At 33.5% G+C, this 16,132-nt stretch overlaps 1 protein-coding gene across 4 annotated transcripts; it reads right to left on the bottom strand.

The window, feature by feature from the left end:
* Positions 1–19: 19 nt before the first annotated feature.
* LOC105343993 (nicotinamidase) lies at positions 20–13,762 on the bottom strand. 4 transcript variants are annotated; one of them, XM_066072771.1, is made up of 7 exons: positions 13,353–13,762; positions 10,956–11,021; positions 6,707–6,999; positions 3,931–4,085; positions 2,452–2,605; positions 910–996; positions 20–833 (listed from the first exon to the last, which is right to left on the bottom strand). In XM_066072771.1, exons 2-7 carry the CDS (start codon positions 10,970–10,972, stop codon positions 697–699), a joined length of 843 nt encoding a protein of 280 aa, XP_065928843.1. In that variant the 5' UTR covers positions 10,973–11,021; positions 13,353–13,762; the 3' UTR covers positions 20–696. The 4 variants fall into 4 exon arrangements, with proteins under 4 accessions (XP_065928843.1, XP_065928847.1, XP_019929158.3 ...); XM_066072775.1 differs by lacking the exon at positions 13,353–13,762 and adding an exon at positions 11,737–11,961; XM_020073599.3 differs by lacking the exon at positions 13,353–13,762 and adding an exon at positions 11,424–11,471.
* Between the last annotated feature and the right edge of the window lie 2,370 nt (positions 13,763–16,132).

Genomic DNA, 16,132 nt, shown 5'->3' with positions numbered 1-16,132 from the left:
AGGAAATAAAAAATAATGCAAAAAAACCCCCAAAACCCCCAGAAAAAAAGCTAAACAGAATCAGGATGTCAACTTTATAATTTGGCGCCAAACTGACTTCTAAATAATGAAGCAGTGTCTATATTGTGTGTTGGTTGTTCTGCTTTCCAATCTCTTTATTGTTTGATACGTTCAATATTCAATCATCATTATAAATAAAGGTGAAGGCACTGTAATGTGATTTTGTCTTTAATTCACAACCAATTCACTATGTTTAAAATTTACAGGTATTATAATTCCTTGTCTTTCATACATTTTGTATCACGAAATGGCATTTGAGTTGTTTTGTAGGCCACATGAACAGTGTATATGCTTTTTATGCTATATGGCGCATGGGAAATATTATAAAGTCATAAAATGGTTTAAAACAACATAATTATGCATGTATAAACAGTAAAAGGCAAATATACATTGTAAACGAGAATTAAAGGTGATGAGTTTGGTTGGGGCATGGTCAAATCCAATGAAACCGGAAGGGTATATGATAGATTTGGTCACACCCCGACCGAAATTATCGCCTCGTAATATTCTGGCATGAAATATGTGAATTATGTACTTTGTAAATACATATATATACATGGAAAATATCTTTAAAGATTGTTGGTACTTAATACTCGGTACATAGCTGTACTATATATAACATGAAGAGTAATCAAATTAGAAAAATGCCAGTCTCCGAGAAATCACAAACGCTGCGATATACCAGATGAGGTGAAAGCACTGTGGGATGTTGCCGGAACTTGTCAGTTTCTCCATCAAATCTGGCATCTGCGAGGACTGCACAATATGGACGCCTTGAAAGGAAATATAAACTGGTTTTATTCGATTCAGTGGTAATAATATTATAGTACGTTGTGAAAGTTTACTTACCGCGTTCTTTCATGTCATGCAACGCGTCTATTGAAGTTGCATTTGCTACGGCACGTGTGGCATCTTGTACTACATAAACTTTGTAGCCTGGAAAAAAGGTAGACTTTTGTGTAGACATTGATGAAAGCTAAGTGAAAGTTACACTCAGCAACAAACTTCAAAGAACTTTTACCCCTAATGGCCAAATAGGAAAATATGACAGAATATGCATGCAAACGGAAACTGTCATTTGCATGCGTGGATCCAGGAAATTCCCTCTCTCCCCACCCCCTCCCTCTAAACCCGCGCATCGTTTTAACTGTCGTAAACTGGTGTCAGGAGAAAACGTACCATGGCCTTAAACTTTACAGAAAACATAACAAGAATTTAAGATAGTTATGAAAAATTATTTTAACACATAAAGAGACAGAAATGCATAAATTTTATGATTCATATCATGTAAAGATCCAGTAAGGTACTTTTGATATGAACATTTAAAGGGACTTGGACATAATTTAAGCTCAAAATTTTTAAACTTTTCTTTTCCGATTTTATTTGTAAAAATAAAATACAAACAAGGTACAACAATTTTGAGTATTATATTTTATATTTGCTAACATAATTGCTGAATTACCATGTATGTTATAAGTGGTCTTCACTAAATCATAATAAACTTTATCCGAAGAGATGCATGCATGACCGACAATATTATACAGTTGTTGACTGTGGTCGAGGGCAACAGTTGATCTGTCGGACCGGCTCCCAAACTGTTGCCCGCGGCCGAAGGCCGCGGGCAACAGTTTGGGAGCCGGTCCGACAGATCAACTGTTGACCGAGACACAGTCAACAACTGTTTTGTTATACCCCTTCTAATCAATAACACGTTTTCGCGGAATGTGACGTCACCGGTCAACAGTCTTTTTTAACAGTCGATTTTAACAGTTCCAATCTAACAGTTCCAGTCCAACAGTCAAAATGCTGGACTTTTTTTTCGTATAGAGTTATATAGTAACTGTTATACAGGGGTATAACAACACTGTTTGTCACTGACATAGAGTCATATTGTCATCGACATGATCTACTGCGAAATTGACATTACATATGAAAACACACACTCATGTGGAAGTGTAGATAGTAAAAGCGCAACCGTAAAATGTATTGGAGTATATTCTCCTTAACACACGACTCTATGAATTATCCTTAAGTTTGTAAAATTTATGAGCAAAAGATGTTTTTACCTCTATAATTAATTTTTTTTTTAAAACCAAAAGTCGTATTTAATTAACCATAAATAATTAATCAGATATCAATATAATGCATTTATTCACACCACATTTTAACTACAAAGTGTTACTTGCAACCAAAACAAAAATGTCCACTTTCTTATAAAAAATTTTTTAAAAAAATTCGCACCCAATAATTAAGAGCAAATAACGGAATATGTTTCAGGTATGCTACTCTACTACCGATCCTTCTGATACACTTAAGGTAGCATTCCACCTTAATATCTATGAAGTATCGTTTTAACAGTGTTTTTAAAATAAGACTTCTAGGAAATCGTACCTAATTTCTTGGCATCTTTGGCTGTGTAATAAACACAGTAGTCCAGAGCAAGTCCTACTATAATAACGGTATCAACGTTCTTTCCCTTGAGTTTTGTGTTCAACTCTGTTTGACTGAACTCACCATTGTCAAAGAAAGCTGAATACGAATCGATCTAGAAATGAAAAAAAAATTGTTATGAAAAAATGAGAATAAAGAGGTCCTGGGGCCACATCGCTAACCTGATCAACAAGAGCCATAACTCTGATCAAATCAGCATTGCAGTATCAAAATCAAAATATCTTGACAATTAGGTACAGTAGATCTTGCCAAAGAATAAAAAAATATCAATTTTTATCCACATATTTTTATGGTAAACACCAACCCCCCTTTTTTTGGGTACTAGTGATAAGAGTTTTCTCTATTCCTATATCAAATGATTAGTTTTCTGTTCCCTAATACCCCCCTCCCTCCTGTGGCCTAACTTTTCTGTAGCTTTCACACAACTTTCAGCTTTTTAAGCTGAATGCATTTACAGAAATTTTTAAAGACTCTCTTTACATGTATATCTTCCTATGAAAAAAAATTGACCCCCCCCCCCCCCACAATGTGGCCCCACCATACCCCAGGGATCATGATTTGAACAAACTTGAATCTACACTTCATGAGGATGCTTCCACCAAAGTTTAAGCTTTTCTGGGCAAATGGTTTCTCACAAGAAGATTTTAAAATTTCTTCTCTTAATATTCTAAATATATAAAACTTTGATATCCCCCATTTGTGGCCCCACCATACCGAAGGGATCATGATTTAAATAAACTTGAATTTACAATACCTGAAAATGCTTCCACACAAATTTCAGCTTTCCGGTCTAATAGTGTTTGGGAAGAAGATTTTTAAAGATTTTCTATATATATTTCTATGTAAAAATCCATTCCCATATTGTGGTCCCATTCGGGAACCATGATTAGAACAAACCTGAATCTACACTACCTGATGATGCTTCCACAAATGTTCAAGCTTGTTTGGCCTAATAGATTTTTAGAAGTTCACTCTATAAATATTTTCTCATATTCCTATGTAAAATTTGATCCCCCATGTGTGACTCCAACCTATTCACGGGCACCATGATTAGAAGAAACCTGAATTTACACTACCTAAGGATTCTTCCAGACATATTCCAGCTTTTTTTGACCAAATAGTGTTTGAGAAGAAGATTTTTGAAGATTTTCTTTCTATCTATGTATTCTTATGGGATCCCCCATTGTGCCCCCTCCCTACCCCTGAAAAGTGAAAAGTATACGAAGTCAACAACAACACGGATTTAATTTAAGTAGAATTAACAAACGATACGCAAGTGCGTATAAAAATGTATTTATTTTGCGAAAAATCCGCGCGAAAAGTGTTCGAAAAGTATTGCCTTTATGATGAACAGCAAGAAGCAAGAAATGGAAGTCAGGAAACATGAAGCATTATTAAGGTACGTGTAAATATACGGACCTTGCAATGGTAGCCTTTTTGCACAACGACATCAGAGCTTTTTCTGGTAATGTTCGAAGCGAATTTTGCATCCGCTGTGTTTTTTATACAATGATCTGGCCACAAGACTTGGGTAATGTTGTATTGAGCGTCACACGTTGATTCGCAAAGGTTTCCTACAGTAAATAAACATTTTTAGTGCTTTCATGTTTGACACATGTTGTAGACTAAACTTTGATTTTTAACGAACGTATTGGGCTACCTAACTGAATGCTGTATTATCATATGTAGACAGAACTATTGTAGGCTTAAAAGGATAATTTATGCTTTAGCGTTATATAAAACATGAAATAGTAGTCAATTTAAGGTACTTCACTACACCGAGACTTATACTTTTAAAGACACTACGTCACAAGATGGCGAATTAAATGTTTTGTTAAACTGTTTGTATCAATCGATTCAGATGTATATCGTCATATCTCAGTGGTTAAAGTATCAGGGATGTGAACCGCAGGTCATGAGTTCGAATCCACCTGGGGCATTGTTTATATTTACTGAATGAAATTTTTGAAAATATCATTTTTTAACTAAAATTGCACATTTTTTCGCCTATTTGACATATATACTTCTTATCCATCATGCTTTCTATCATAATCAAGTAATTTTCTGCTGATTTGAGAAACTTTTTTAAGGTGTAGTGAGGCACCTTAAAGTGACACGGTGACTCAAAAAAGATGTTTGACTTTTTGATTATAACAACGGAAATGAGAGGAAATATACAAAATTTCATCATATGGAAAGTTTCACACATTATAAGTCATCACATATCAGTTTACAAGGCGTTAAACTCATCCGGAATTACACATGTAAATTTTGGACAGGGATTTGAGTGTCGCGTGATTGCGATTGCCATCTAAAAATAGTTACAGTGGGATTGACACACTGAGAAAAGAGGTATTCTATGTCCGTATGAAGAAAAATGCATTAATTTTATGGATTGTGCATTTTAATAGATGTGCAGTTCTTAAAGACATCTGGTTTCACTTAGAGCCGTTCGTCCATGATATATGCCACGCCGCATTATTTACATGTCCATGCGCCTGCGTGGCTATGAAGCGGAAGGAAAGTCAATATTTTTGAGTTGGCCCAACGTTTAATTATATCTTTCTCCTCTAAAATCGATTTATTTACTTTTCAAAATGTTCATCTTTTTATGTGATATATGAAATTATTTGAAATCGTGAAAAAAAAATCGATATCTAGCACATCATGGGTTTTTTAATTAGCTGTGTTGTTACATTGAAGATAATACAACATTGTACTCCTGAAGATGTTATTCTCTGTCTCGAGTTTTTGCTTCCACTACTTTTTGCTTGATATTTCAATAATAGTAAATACTTTTGTGCTCAAACTACGTTCATCCACTAATATAAAAAATAACCAGATTATCTGTTTTGAAACGCCCCCTCTACCGCTTCAGGTTTCAATACACATCCCAAAATTGAAAGTCTACGGAGATTTTGCATTGCATCAGCCATTAATAAGCCCGGATGATAACATTAAAAAATTGTGCGAGGTATCCCGAGTACTTCCGAATGGAGAAAAGATGTAAACATATCCCATTATAAATCTCCGTAAGAAAATTGTTTTTGTTCCTGTGAATTTTATGAGTGAAAAGGGATAATTGTTCAATGAAGATATCTTGGATATATTCCCTTTCATCGATTTCAATTGTATTTCTTTCACAGGTATCTGTATTTTTATTAAAAATCATCAAAAATTGATGGAAGCAATAACTTGGGACAGACTATAGTAAATTTGCCATATTACATGTATTATTATTATACATTATAATAATGTTGTAAATATAATTATATTTTAAGATATTTCAAGTTTTAATAACTAAATTATGAAGTCAAACCGTAAACTTAACTTACTGATGTCAAATAACAGAACAATCATAAAATGTACACGTACTTATATGAATCTATATAAAAATATTGAATTATCTGTAGTAGTAATTAAAATGGGCTTCTGCATGTACTGGTAAGCTAAAGAACTATTGTAGAGTTTTACTGTAGACTTGCATAACTGACATATCAACAAACTGAACAATCACAATTAATAATGGACTGTAGAGTTATTGTTTGACCTTACTTACCTGTACAAGAACTGTACAGCCATGCTCACAATAGTACATCCATGTATATGTACTGGTAAGTGAAAGAACTAGTCAGACTAAAGACCTACAATACTGGTATATCAAATATATTGTGTTGTAACTTTAATGTACTGGTTTTTCAATGAGTTGCAGAGTCATTATGCAAACTAACGTCGACATCAACGCGTTTTCTAATCGTTACACTGCTTTCAACAGGGTTAAAACCAGTGTAACAGATAGAAAATCCGTGGATGTAAACTTACTTTTTAAGCACAGGTATATATAAGAACTGCAGTCATTCCTAGACTTACCTTACAAATATATATGAGCTATATTTGTGTAATACCAGTACTTAAGACTTATCGTGCTGATTTTGCTGCTACAGACTTACATGAGCTGGTAAAGGAAAGTGAGGTTGATTCATAGTATAGGAAAAATCTTTAGAGTAAAAAAAGACTCCCATACTAAAAACTGTTTAGTATGGAAGTATTTTGACTTTAGTACATGTAAAAAGCAAAGACAGTAAAGAGCAGTGGGACCATCATCTATAGTATTACTTACTTGTACTGGGAAATAAATGATCAATTGAGTCAAATACAATAGAAATCTTGTTTACAGCTTTGGGAAAATTTTCACCTGTACTGTTGTAGTGAAGAACTGTAGTGTCGTATGGGTTCTTCCCGTTGTGTTGAGATGCAAAGGAAACATGGTCATCACAGTGCCAATCTTGGGAAAACACAACCAACGAGAAAAGGTTGTCGTAATTTTGGCGTATTTCGTTGATAATTGGTATAACTAGGTCACCTTCCGTCACCGGTAAAGTTCCCGTGGGAAGAAAACAGTTTTGAACGTCAATCACAAGCAGGGCCACATTGTCCGTGACAACAGGAACCGGAAGTGATACAATAATGAAGAGGAGGCTGGGATTTCTACAATAAATATGAATGGATATAATTTCATGAACATGTAACGCCAAAAGATGGAGATGGTATATTTAGTTTATAATAAATTGAAAAGAGATTGTCATGTAAAAAAATATTAGAAATAAGTAAAGTATATCAAGCATATCTAAAATTTAAAACATAAACAAATATTTATTTAAAACAGAAGGCTCGTGGGCCACACCGCTCACCTGAACGACAATTCTTGAATCCTTCCATTTGAAATTTTAATATGAAATTCTTTAAAGATATTGTAAAACTCTCAAACATTCAAATAATTCACAACACGATTAACACAACACAAAAAGAAGCCTACTTTTTGGACATCATATCTTAAGATCTAATAGATGCAACAATTGACCAATATAAATATCCTAGCCCTCAACATATTAAAGATTACAAAATCGAAAATGAACTAATAATTTAACGAGGCCGGGTCTAATTTGTTCTGCCCTAGATTTTTGAATAAAATTTTTTACAAGAATTTCTACTGATATAATTATTATTTTAAGATAAACAAAATAAGACATTTACCACACCGTTTGTTTAAGGGGTCATTTCAAAGTTTGCTAATTTTTAACATAGGACCCTATGGGATTTAGCTTGAAATGTACCAATTTTTCACATTTTTTAAACTTCTGCCCTAGGGATTTCTTTTTCTGTTCTACATATTAAAGTTATTGCTAAAAGGCGTCAAATGGTCAAATAAAAAAACCTTTTACCTCCTGGTTTGTTTCAGGGGTCTTATCAAAGTTATTTTTTGTATGCCCAATTTCTCAGTTTGTCAGATAATGAGTATTTTTTATTTGACAAAAACGGAAATGGTGATCATTATAGTATTATTAAAACATTCAGACATATTTAAGTAATAAATAAATATATAACATCACACATTAAAGCTATACACGCTATAATTTGCGTCAATTTTGAATAAAGGGGAAAATGTATGTGTTTGATTACTAATAAAAGTTACCTTTATGCTGTTAATTATAATGCTCAATTCGATCACGTAACAAATATATCAAATATTAAACAATAAAAAATATTTATTTTCCTGCCAGGAAAGTAATGCCTCCTCGTGAATATCAATCTATCACGTGATATCGACAGCTAAATTTAGTCTATCATACCAAAACTGGTGAAGGGTCAACATCTTCATAATTGTGATAGTTTCACAAAGGAAAGGATATTTTCAGTAAAGCATAAATTTGTCCGATATACGAGTACAAACAAAAGAAAAAAATAAAAGCCTGTGAGTAGATATGAATACTTCCTTTAAAAAAAATGACGTAGACCTGTGTTTTTCCCCTATGTGCTATTTATAGATCCTATAAGTGTTAATGCAGAAGTAAGGGTATCGTGAATGACAAACGTATTTTACTCATTATACATGTATGTATTTCAAATTAACAACTGTTAAGCATATTAAAAATCAAGCTGGATATTTAATTAGGCAAACAATGACGACCACCTAGTTCTCTGCGGACATGCGCAATGAGGTCGGTTTCGCTCTTCCTTCATCAATATTCATGAAAAGGTATATTTTCCTGGCAGGAAAATAAACAATTAAAAATCTAAATCTTTGTAACGAGATGGAATTTACCATTGTAATTTACAGATTAAGGATAACTTTTATAAGTAGACAAACACATGCGTTTTCACTGTCATTCAAAATTGACGCAAATTATAGCGTGTATACCTTTAAGGGTCATTAATATAAAATACATGGTTAATGTCTTGAAATAAATGAATTAATCGATATTTAGGCGGGTTAAGAAAACGTGACAGAGGGCTAGGCTTGCTGAACCCTCTTCACGTTTTCGACCCGAGCCCAAATATAGCTTATACTTAGAAACATTTATGTTTATTCCACAATATAATATCAATTTTACGCATCAAACGAGCTATTTTCAACAAATCTCGCTGAATAGCTGCAGTTGAAACTATCACGCCATGGCGTCAACAAAGCAAAAAGATGACGTCACAATACAAATGAAACGCTGCGCTAAAGCGTGCGTACTCGTTCTGTACTCGGCCTCGTTAATTCTGATTGTAACGCCTCATTTGATTGGCTAAACAAATTCATATATATCGTATAACATAACTTGCCTACGTCAAAATACGACGCACGTGCGAAACGTATTAATCCGCTTAACGTTACGTTTAAATTTTGTACAGATTAACATATTTTAACTAATTAATGGGCCTTATTATCTAATTTAAATAGTAGAAAATTAAATTATAAGGAATAAATTTAATTTCTACTTATGTTAAACGAGTATAACATAACTTCGCGGTTTATAAATCGTAAACTGCCCCAAGTTATGTTATATCGTATAACATAGGTAGAAATTATATTCATTCCTTAAATAACATAAACAATTAAAAGAGGCCCGTGGGCCACATCGTTCATCTGAACAATAGTTCATTTTACCATTTTATTTTAGTTTTTTAATATTTTCCCAATATATTTCAAAGTTAAACACTGAACCCCTCTTGTAGCCCAAGCATTAGTCTAGGGTTACGATTTTAATAATTTATGATCTATATCATATGAGGATGCTTGCACAGAAGTCCAACAAATTGTAACACTGTAGTTCTTGAGATGAATATTCTAGACATTTTCCTAACTTTCAACCCCTCTTGAGAACCCAAGTATTAGTGCAGACGTCGCGATTTTTACAATTTAGAATCTACATTATTTAAGAATGCTTGCATAGCTTGCAGTTTTTTGAGAAGAAGTTTTTTTAAACATTTTCATTATATATTTCTTTGCTAATTTTTAACCTCCTCTTAGAGCCCCAGTATCAGTCCAGGAGTCACGATTTTAACATTTATAATCTACATTGTAGGAGGATGCCTGCATAGTGATCTCACAAATTGTAGCATTATAGTTCTTTAGAGGAATATTTTTAAAATTCTATATATTTTTATGTTACTCATTGAACATCTTTTGCGGCCCCAGTATTAGTTCGGGGTCATAATTTTATCAATTTAAAATCTTCACTATATATACAAGCTTTTGTTTAAATATTAGCATTTTAAAGACATTCACCCTATTTCACTTTTCGCAATTATCTCCCTTTTATAAAGGGTTGGTTCTAGAGAAGAAGTAACGACGGATGACGAGAAGTTTTAATGCTGGTACTAGTTATTCAAGAACCGTTAATAACATCGCAAAGTGTGTGTTTAGTGTGCACAGCACATCTTAAATCATTACCCTTGCTGAAGCTTTAAACTGTGTTACGCAATATGGAAATACCCTACAGTCTTTCAAGTGCATTAACTATTGCCTTTAATTATTTAACAAATAGACGTGTTGGTTTAATAAAAACCCTAGTTGAAAAGCTTCTGAAATGCTCGAGTTAAAAATAAACCATCTCTAAAAGCCGACAATGATATGTTTCAAGGGTTGAGTGTATGGGGAAGTAAAGCTTTTTCAACCAGGAAAATTTGGTCTTGTTCTGTAAATATATCATTAGAGATTAGCGAAAGTTTAGCATCGAACATGAAGCATTTTCTGAATTGAGCTGTTTGAGAGGGCTAAATGGCCGTGGCCATTTTTACACTATATAAATCTGGTTAAAAAGACCTTCCTATAAATATATAGCAAAATATTTAAACTTTTATGCCAAAAAATACGTATTTTTTTTGCAATGATTATTTATAGCTGAAGACGTCATATCTGAGACTTAAAGAAAAATCTGACGGTTAATTTGTTGACCATTAGCCTCCATAAAGATGACTGTACAATTATTAGCCTCAAGCAAGTTATCAATGGATGGCTCTTTATATTTACGGCTAAGCCTAAGTACTTTACGAAACTGAATGTCTGGTCTTTTACACGTTGGTTTTCCTTATAACTAAAGGTATTGGTAATATGTAAGAATACATAACATTTAATGAATACCGCTATTGTCACACTCTGAAGTCGAGGATCCTACCTTAGAAAGGTAAACATGCCTGCCTTGGTGGGGAGAAGCGATATTTGTCCTAAATTTCAACAGGTTCTACAAATCAAACAAGATCTGATTGGTTTATATACATCTATATGCATATGCATTCAAACTAAATTGGTGTCAAGTGCTGGTGTGTATAAATATATATAGCAGTGCGGGATATGTGTTCTTTTAGGAAGTTTAGCTTAACAAAAATAAAATAAAAATACTTCGAAAGTTAGTTATTAGTAGAGGGGAATGAATGAGTAATCACTCAGAGCTGAAAACAATAAATTTTATTCCAGTATGTGTGTTTCTACACACATTTTATGATAAAAACCAACATATGTATACATACCTATGGTTGAATGAAAACGTACTGTCCAAAAAATCCAATACGGTAAAGCACCAAATATAAGGGTCAGATAGCGAAATTTTGTTTACCTCTGTGGAACACAATGGATGACTACTCACCGATTGGCCAATAAACCGGGACAGGATCTCTCTTTCCCGTGCCATGTACTCAATAAATCAAAATAATAATAAACGAAATTGACGTGGGCGATCGATGAAAAGTATTCAATAAGGAACTCAAAGCGGAGGGGAGTGGGGTGGGGGAGGGGGGTAGGGAAGACTTTTGCATATCCTACCAATGAGACTAGGTTCAGTAATTTAACAAAGCATCAAACAGCACAAAAGAGCTTGACTCTACGCAATTTCTTTTAAAATCTGTCCCGAGTTTTTGCTTCCATCACTTTTTGCTTGATATTTCGATAATGATAAATACCTTTGTGCTCAAACTTCGTTCATCCACTAATATGAAAAATGTCCAGATTATCTGTTTTGAAACGCCCCCTCTACCGCTTCAGGTTTCAATACACATCCAAATATAGAAAGTCTACGGGGATTTTGCATTGCATCAGCCATTAATAAGCCCCGATGATAACGTTGAAAAATTGCGCGAGGTATCCCGAGTATTTCCGAATGGAGAAAAGATGTAAACATTTCCAATTATAACTCTCCGTAAGAAATCTGTTTTTCGTTCCTGTGAACTTTCATGAGTGAAAAATGATAATTGTTCAATGAAGATATCTTGATATATTCCCTTTCATCGATTTCAACTGTATTTCTTTCACAGGTATGTGTATTTTTATTAAAAATCATCAAAAAGTGATGGAAACAATATCTTGGAACGGCTATAGGCTTGCATACATACCACATACTAGTGTCACATTTTAAAAACAAACCGCAATAGAACAGCAGATTGAGTGGAACAATGAGACAATTAAATTTACATGATAAGTTTGAATACAGTTTGAAAAAATGGAAAGTTTTTAAAACATATCTTTAAAATTGCCTATAAGTCTTTATATTGCTAAAACGCAGTTTCTACATAATTATATTCAATGCTTCATTAGCTTGGCTAGAGCGTATGAAACATGTTTGGATAAAAACGCCCAAGTATTTTCTTTTTTGAGAGAGAATTCTATAAAATATGAAACAAAATATTTGCTTTGAAATTTTCTAGTTCATTTGATTATGCTTTATAATTAACACTTTATGCATTGAATGATACAATCCTTCATGTGCGTGTGCATGCATGGCCTTTATTCCTTTTGTTGCAGCTGACTTGAAAAATTATATAACATTAAAACTTTTTTTATTTCATCTCAAACCAGTGAGTTGGTGAATAGTGTCGTATCTCTTTTCTAAATTTTGTTCTGAAGGTATAATAATTTCACTACAACTATCAACTATTATCACTGTCTCAAGAACTTCAGATGAAAGACTGCCCCCCCCCCCCCTAAAAAAATCAACTCTCCCTTTTTATGCATACATCATCGTAGAGTTGTTAACACAATCTGTTCATGTTTCATAAATTAAAATATAAGGTTCAGTACCAATCTGTAGTGGTATAAAGATGCAAGCAATTGAAAAACGCGAGTAAATACATTGTATAATTTGCATATCTTCAGTTAAGTTTTCTATCCAAGGCAACTGCCCGATGATTTATTTAGCTCGCCCTACACTTTCCGCCAATACGTTAATTAGTTCTTGGCTACCCCGTTCTGGAAAGTTCTATCCATCAAAACTAAAATTGCGCTTTCAAGAAACGAAATGGCTCATTTTATTTATTCAAATTTTGTCATATCTTACTTTCTATGTATACCCTAAAAAATTCCCAGTAAATATAAACATTCTTTACGTAATACCAGTAATTCAATATTATTTCATTGCAAGCCTATAAATGTACATGTATTTCGATTATTTTTGCTATTTTAGACTGATTAATCGAAAATGAAAGTAGCTTTTTAATTTATTTCGCGATAATTACTTATCAGTTAAAATTAAATTACAGCTTACGGACATCATTCCACACGTAATGAAATACTTAAAGGGTACCTGCAGTGCCGGTCAATTTTTGATATAATGAAGATCTATGTGTAAAAACATCATCCTGAAAATTTTACAGCGATCGCATAAGTAGTTTTCGAGATATTTGGGGAAAACCCGATTTCACACCTGAACGAGTTTTGAATCAAGCCGATTTGGCGCGAGATGAGCTGTGACGTCACGGGGTCAACGCCGCTGTATGAGAAACAGGAATATCGTAGGAAAACTGTTCGTTTTCTTGCATTGTTTTATCGATATCTGAACATTTTTTTCTGTTGTTTTATTTACTTATCAACCCTGGATGACTAAATATACTGTTGTCTGAGTTTAAACCCGTATTTTATCGAACAAAAATGCCGAATTCGGAAAATTGTTTGCTTCATGAATTTAGTCAAATGTGTAACACATTTTCCATATAAATGCACACCATATGTAACAAAATGACAATTAATCAAATCCCTATTTTTATAAGAAACATAATTTGTTAATATTGTCATTCTTTCGAATGGTTTTTCCGTGACATTATTAACTGATTAATAATATTGATAATACATATTTCGTAAAAGGTAACGCGGGGTCTATTCCTCGTATAAGGCATAAAATTTCAAATGATGTCGGCCGATTATTCAAAAATATTGATATCGGACCAATAACAATCAAAATAGTATGCATTCTTTAACAAAACACGGTATTATAAACGGATCAAGGCGAAAGTCCAAGATGGCTGCATGATTAAGTCTGTCTCGTATTCTTTCAGTAAAAATACGATAATGGAATTTTATTTTACATTTATTTACATCCTTTGTCAAAATGTTCAAGTTTATTCAGATTTCATAATAAATCGTTGTCAGTATAACAATTTAAGCTATATGGAGTTAAAGCGTTAACTAAACTGCTGACCACAGGGCTTCCGAAATAAATACTTGATCACATAAAAAAGGGTTTAAATTGCTGAATTGTAAATTTGGTCATTATTTAAGTGATTAGATAAGTAACAATAAAGGCATTTACTTCGAACATTAGTTTACTATTTGATTGTCTCATGCATGATTCTTTAATCACTGATTAACGGACTATACACATGTATTAGGCCTAGCTTACGAATGATTGATTTTGCAGAGTCTGATTTATTTCTGGGTTTTTTTTTGGTTAAACAATTGAGTAGCTAATTATACACAAATCAATTTACCAGTCTAGAGGTGTGAAACCCTCTCTTTGTTCACCAGACTCGTGTACCATGTGTATACATACCCCAGATACACGTGTGTCTGGAGCAGTGGCTTCGTTAGTTTACCTGTTTACCTGAGTCATTGTCTCAGATCACTCGTGTGTGAAAGGATATTATGTAATCAAAAAATGAATAATGAACATAAATATGCCCATGCAAGTGTTTTAAGTTATTGTATTAATCGGTAAAAAGGCGACGAGAATAGCAAATCTTAAAATCCTTTAAAAAGAAATCTGACTGTAATAAAATAATTACGGATATAAATTTCTAAATCTACAACACTTAAAATAACTAGATACGTCAAAACATCTGACCTATGTCAGTCATTTTGGCTGAAAAATCGAATTTAATTTGTATAGCTTTGTAAAGGAATTTCCCTCCTGTTGACCTCGTGACGTCACTTCCGCTGAAGCCTCGATATCGCCTAATTCTGTTTTCTCTTGATTAGATTTCCCAAAGCAGGTAAAAATAGCCACTTTGAAGCGGCGTAACTCCGTTATTTTTGCATCGATTTCGATGCGGTTTTTTGCATTCAATTTTGGTAATTAAACTCTTTGACATATGTTTCACATCGGCTTGGCTGCAGGTACCCTTTAAGGTGTAAGCAGTTACTCTGGTGCAGGCATTCCGTAGTTTATTGGCAAAATGTCTTAATTTATAAGTTTAGATATTAACAAAAACACATGATGCAAGGAAATCTTATTTACATTATTAAAGGTGTAAACTTTCGTCCTCCATTTTGAAATTTATCGCATGTCTTAGCCAGTAGATGCAGATTGATGGGTGATTTTATTAAAATGACAGGTGTAATGTGCCGTTTTTGATGAATTGGCTGTAAGCATAGGAGTTGAAGGACCGATCAAAAGACGGAGACGATCGTAAAAAAACTACAGATGAGTCAAGCTGATGTGAAAGTTTGAAATAAATCCAAGATGGCGACGATGTGTATCTTGTTTATTAAAAGGTAGAGGGTATGGTTCTTTACTATGAGAAAATTACATAATTCCATGTGCCTGTGAGGCATACTTTGATAAAGTTTGAATTTAGATTTACTATTAAAATAATACTAGCCGAATACTAGCTGAATAATTCTTCTGTAACAGTCTGTTGTATTGTATCAACTACATTGTATCCCCGCCTGAACGATCATCGACACCCCGTGACTTCTACGCGTACTTTTATGACGGTACGTCACAACACATGAGATTTTTTGGGATGAAGATTTGATCTCTCAACCCGCAGGTCCCGAAATCGATCACGGAAGGAACTTAAATTTTCATGAAAAGTGATAAAATTTTAAAAGTTGACACTCCCTCTCCAATTGAAATATTTTTTGGTCATTTTCAAGTCGAACACATGATAAAAATCCATGTTGTTAAGTAATGTACGTAGAAGAATGGGCTCGTATTAAAAACCTTTCCCATATGTGTGGAGGACCCTATATGTCCATCCTCCGCTGAACATCGGCAAAATATATAAAATTACAAAATCTTGCTGAAAATATACGCGGTTTTTTTTGTCTTTGGAGGACCATCGAAAGATAAAAAGAAGTAAGGAAGAA

The sequence above is a fragment of the Magallana gigas genome, chromosome 2 (assembly GCF_963853765.1).
Source record: "Magallana gigas chromosome 2, xbMagGiga1.1, whole genome shotgun sequence".
Taxonomy (NCBI): Eukaryota; Metazoa; Mollusca; class Bivalvia; order Ostreida; family Ostreidae; genus Magallana; species Magallana gigas.
This window is presented reverse-complemented; position numbering and strand designations above follow the sequence as displayed.

What these genes read in the sequence shown, in the direction of transcription:
- LOC105343993 (XM_066072771.1), bottom strand. An exon ending in CAAAGATGCCAAGAAATTAG is followed by an intron (nt 997 to 2,451) that starts GTACGATTTCCT and finishes CCTTTTTTCCAG; the next exon opens with GCTACAAAGTTTATGTAGTA. An exon ending in GCATGACATGAAAGAACGCG is followed by an intron (nt 834 to 909) that starts GTAAGTAAACTT and finishes TTTCCTTTCAAG; the next exon opens with GCGTCCATATTGTGCAGTCC.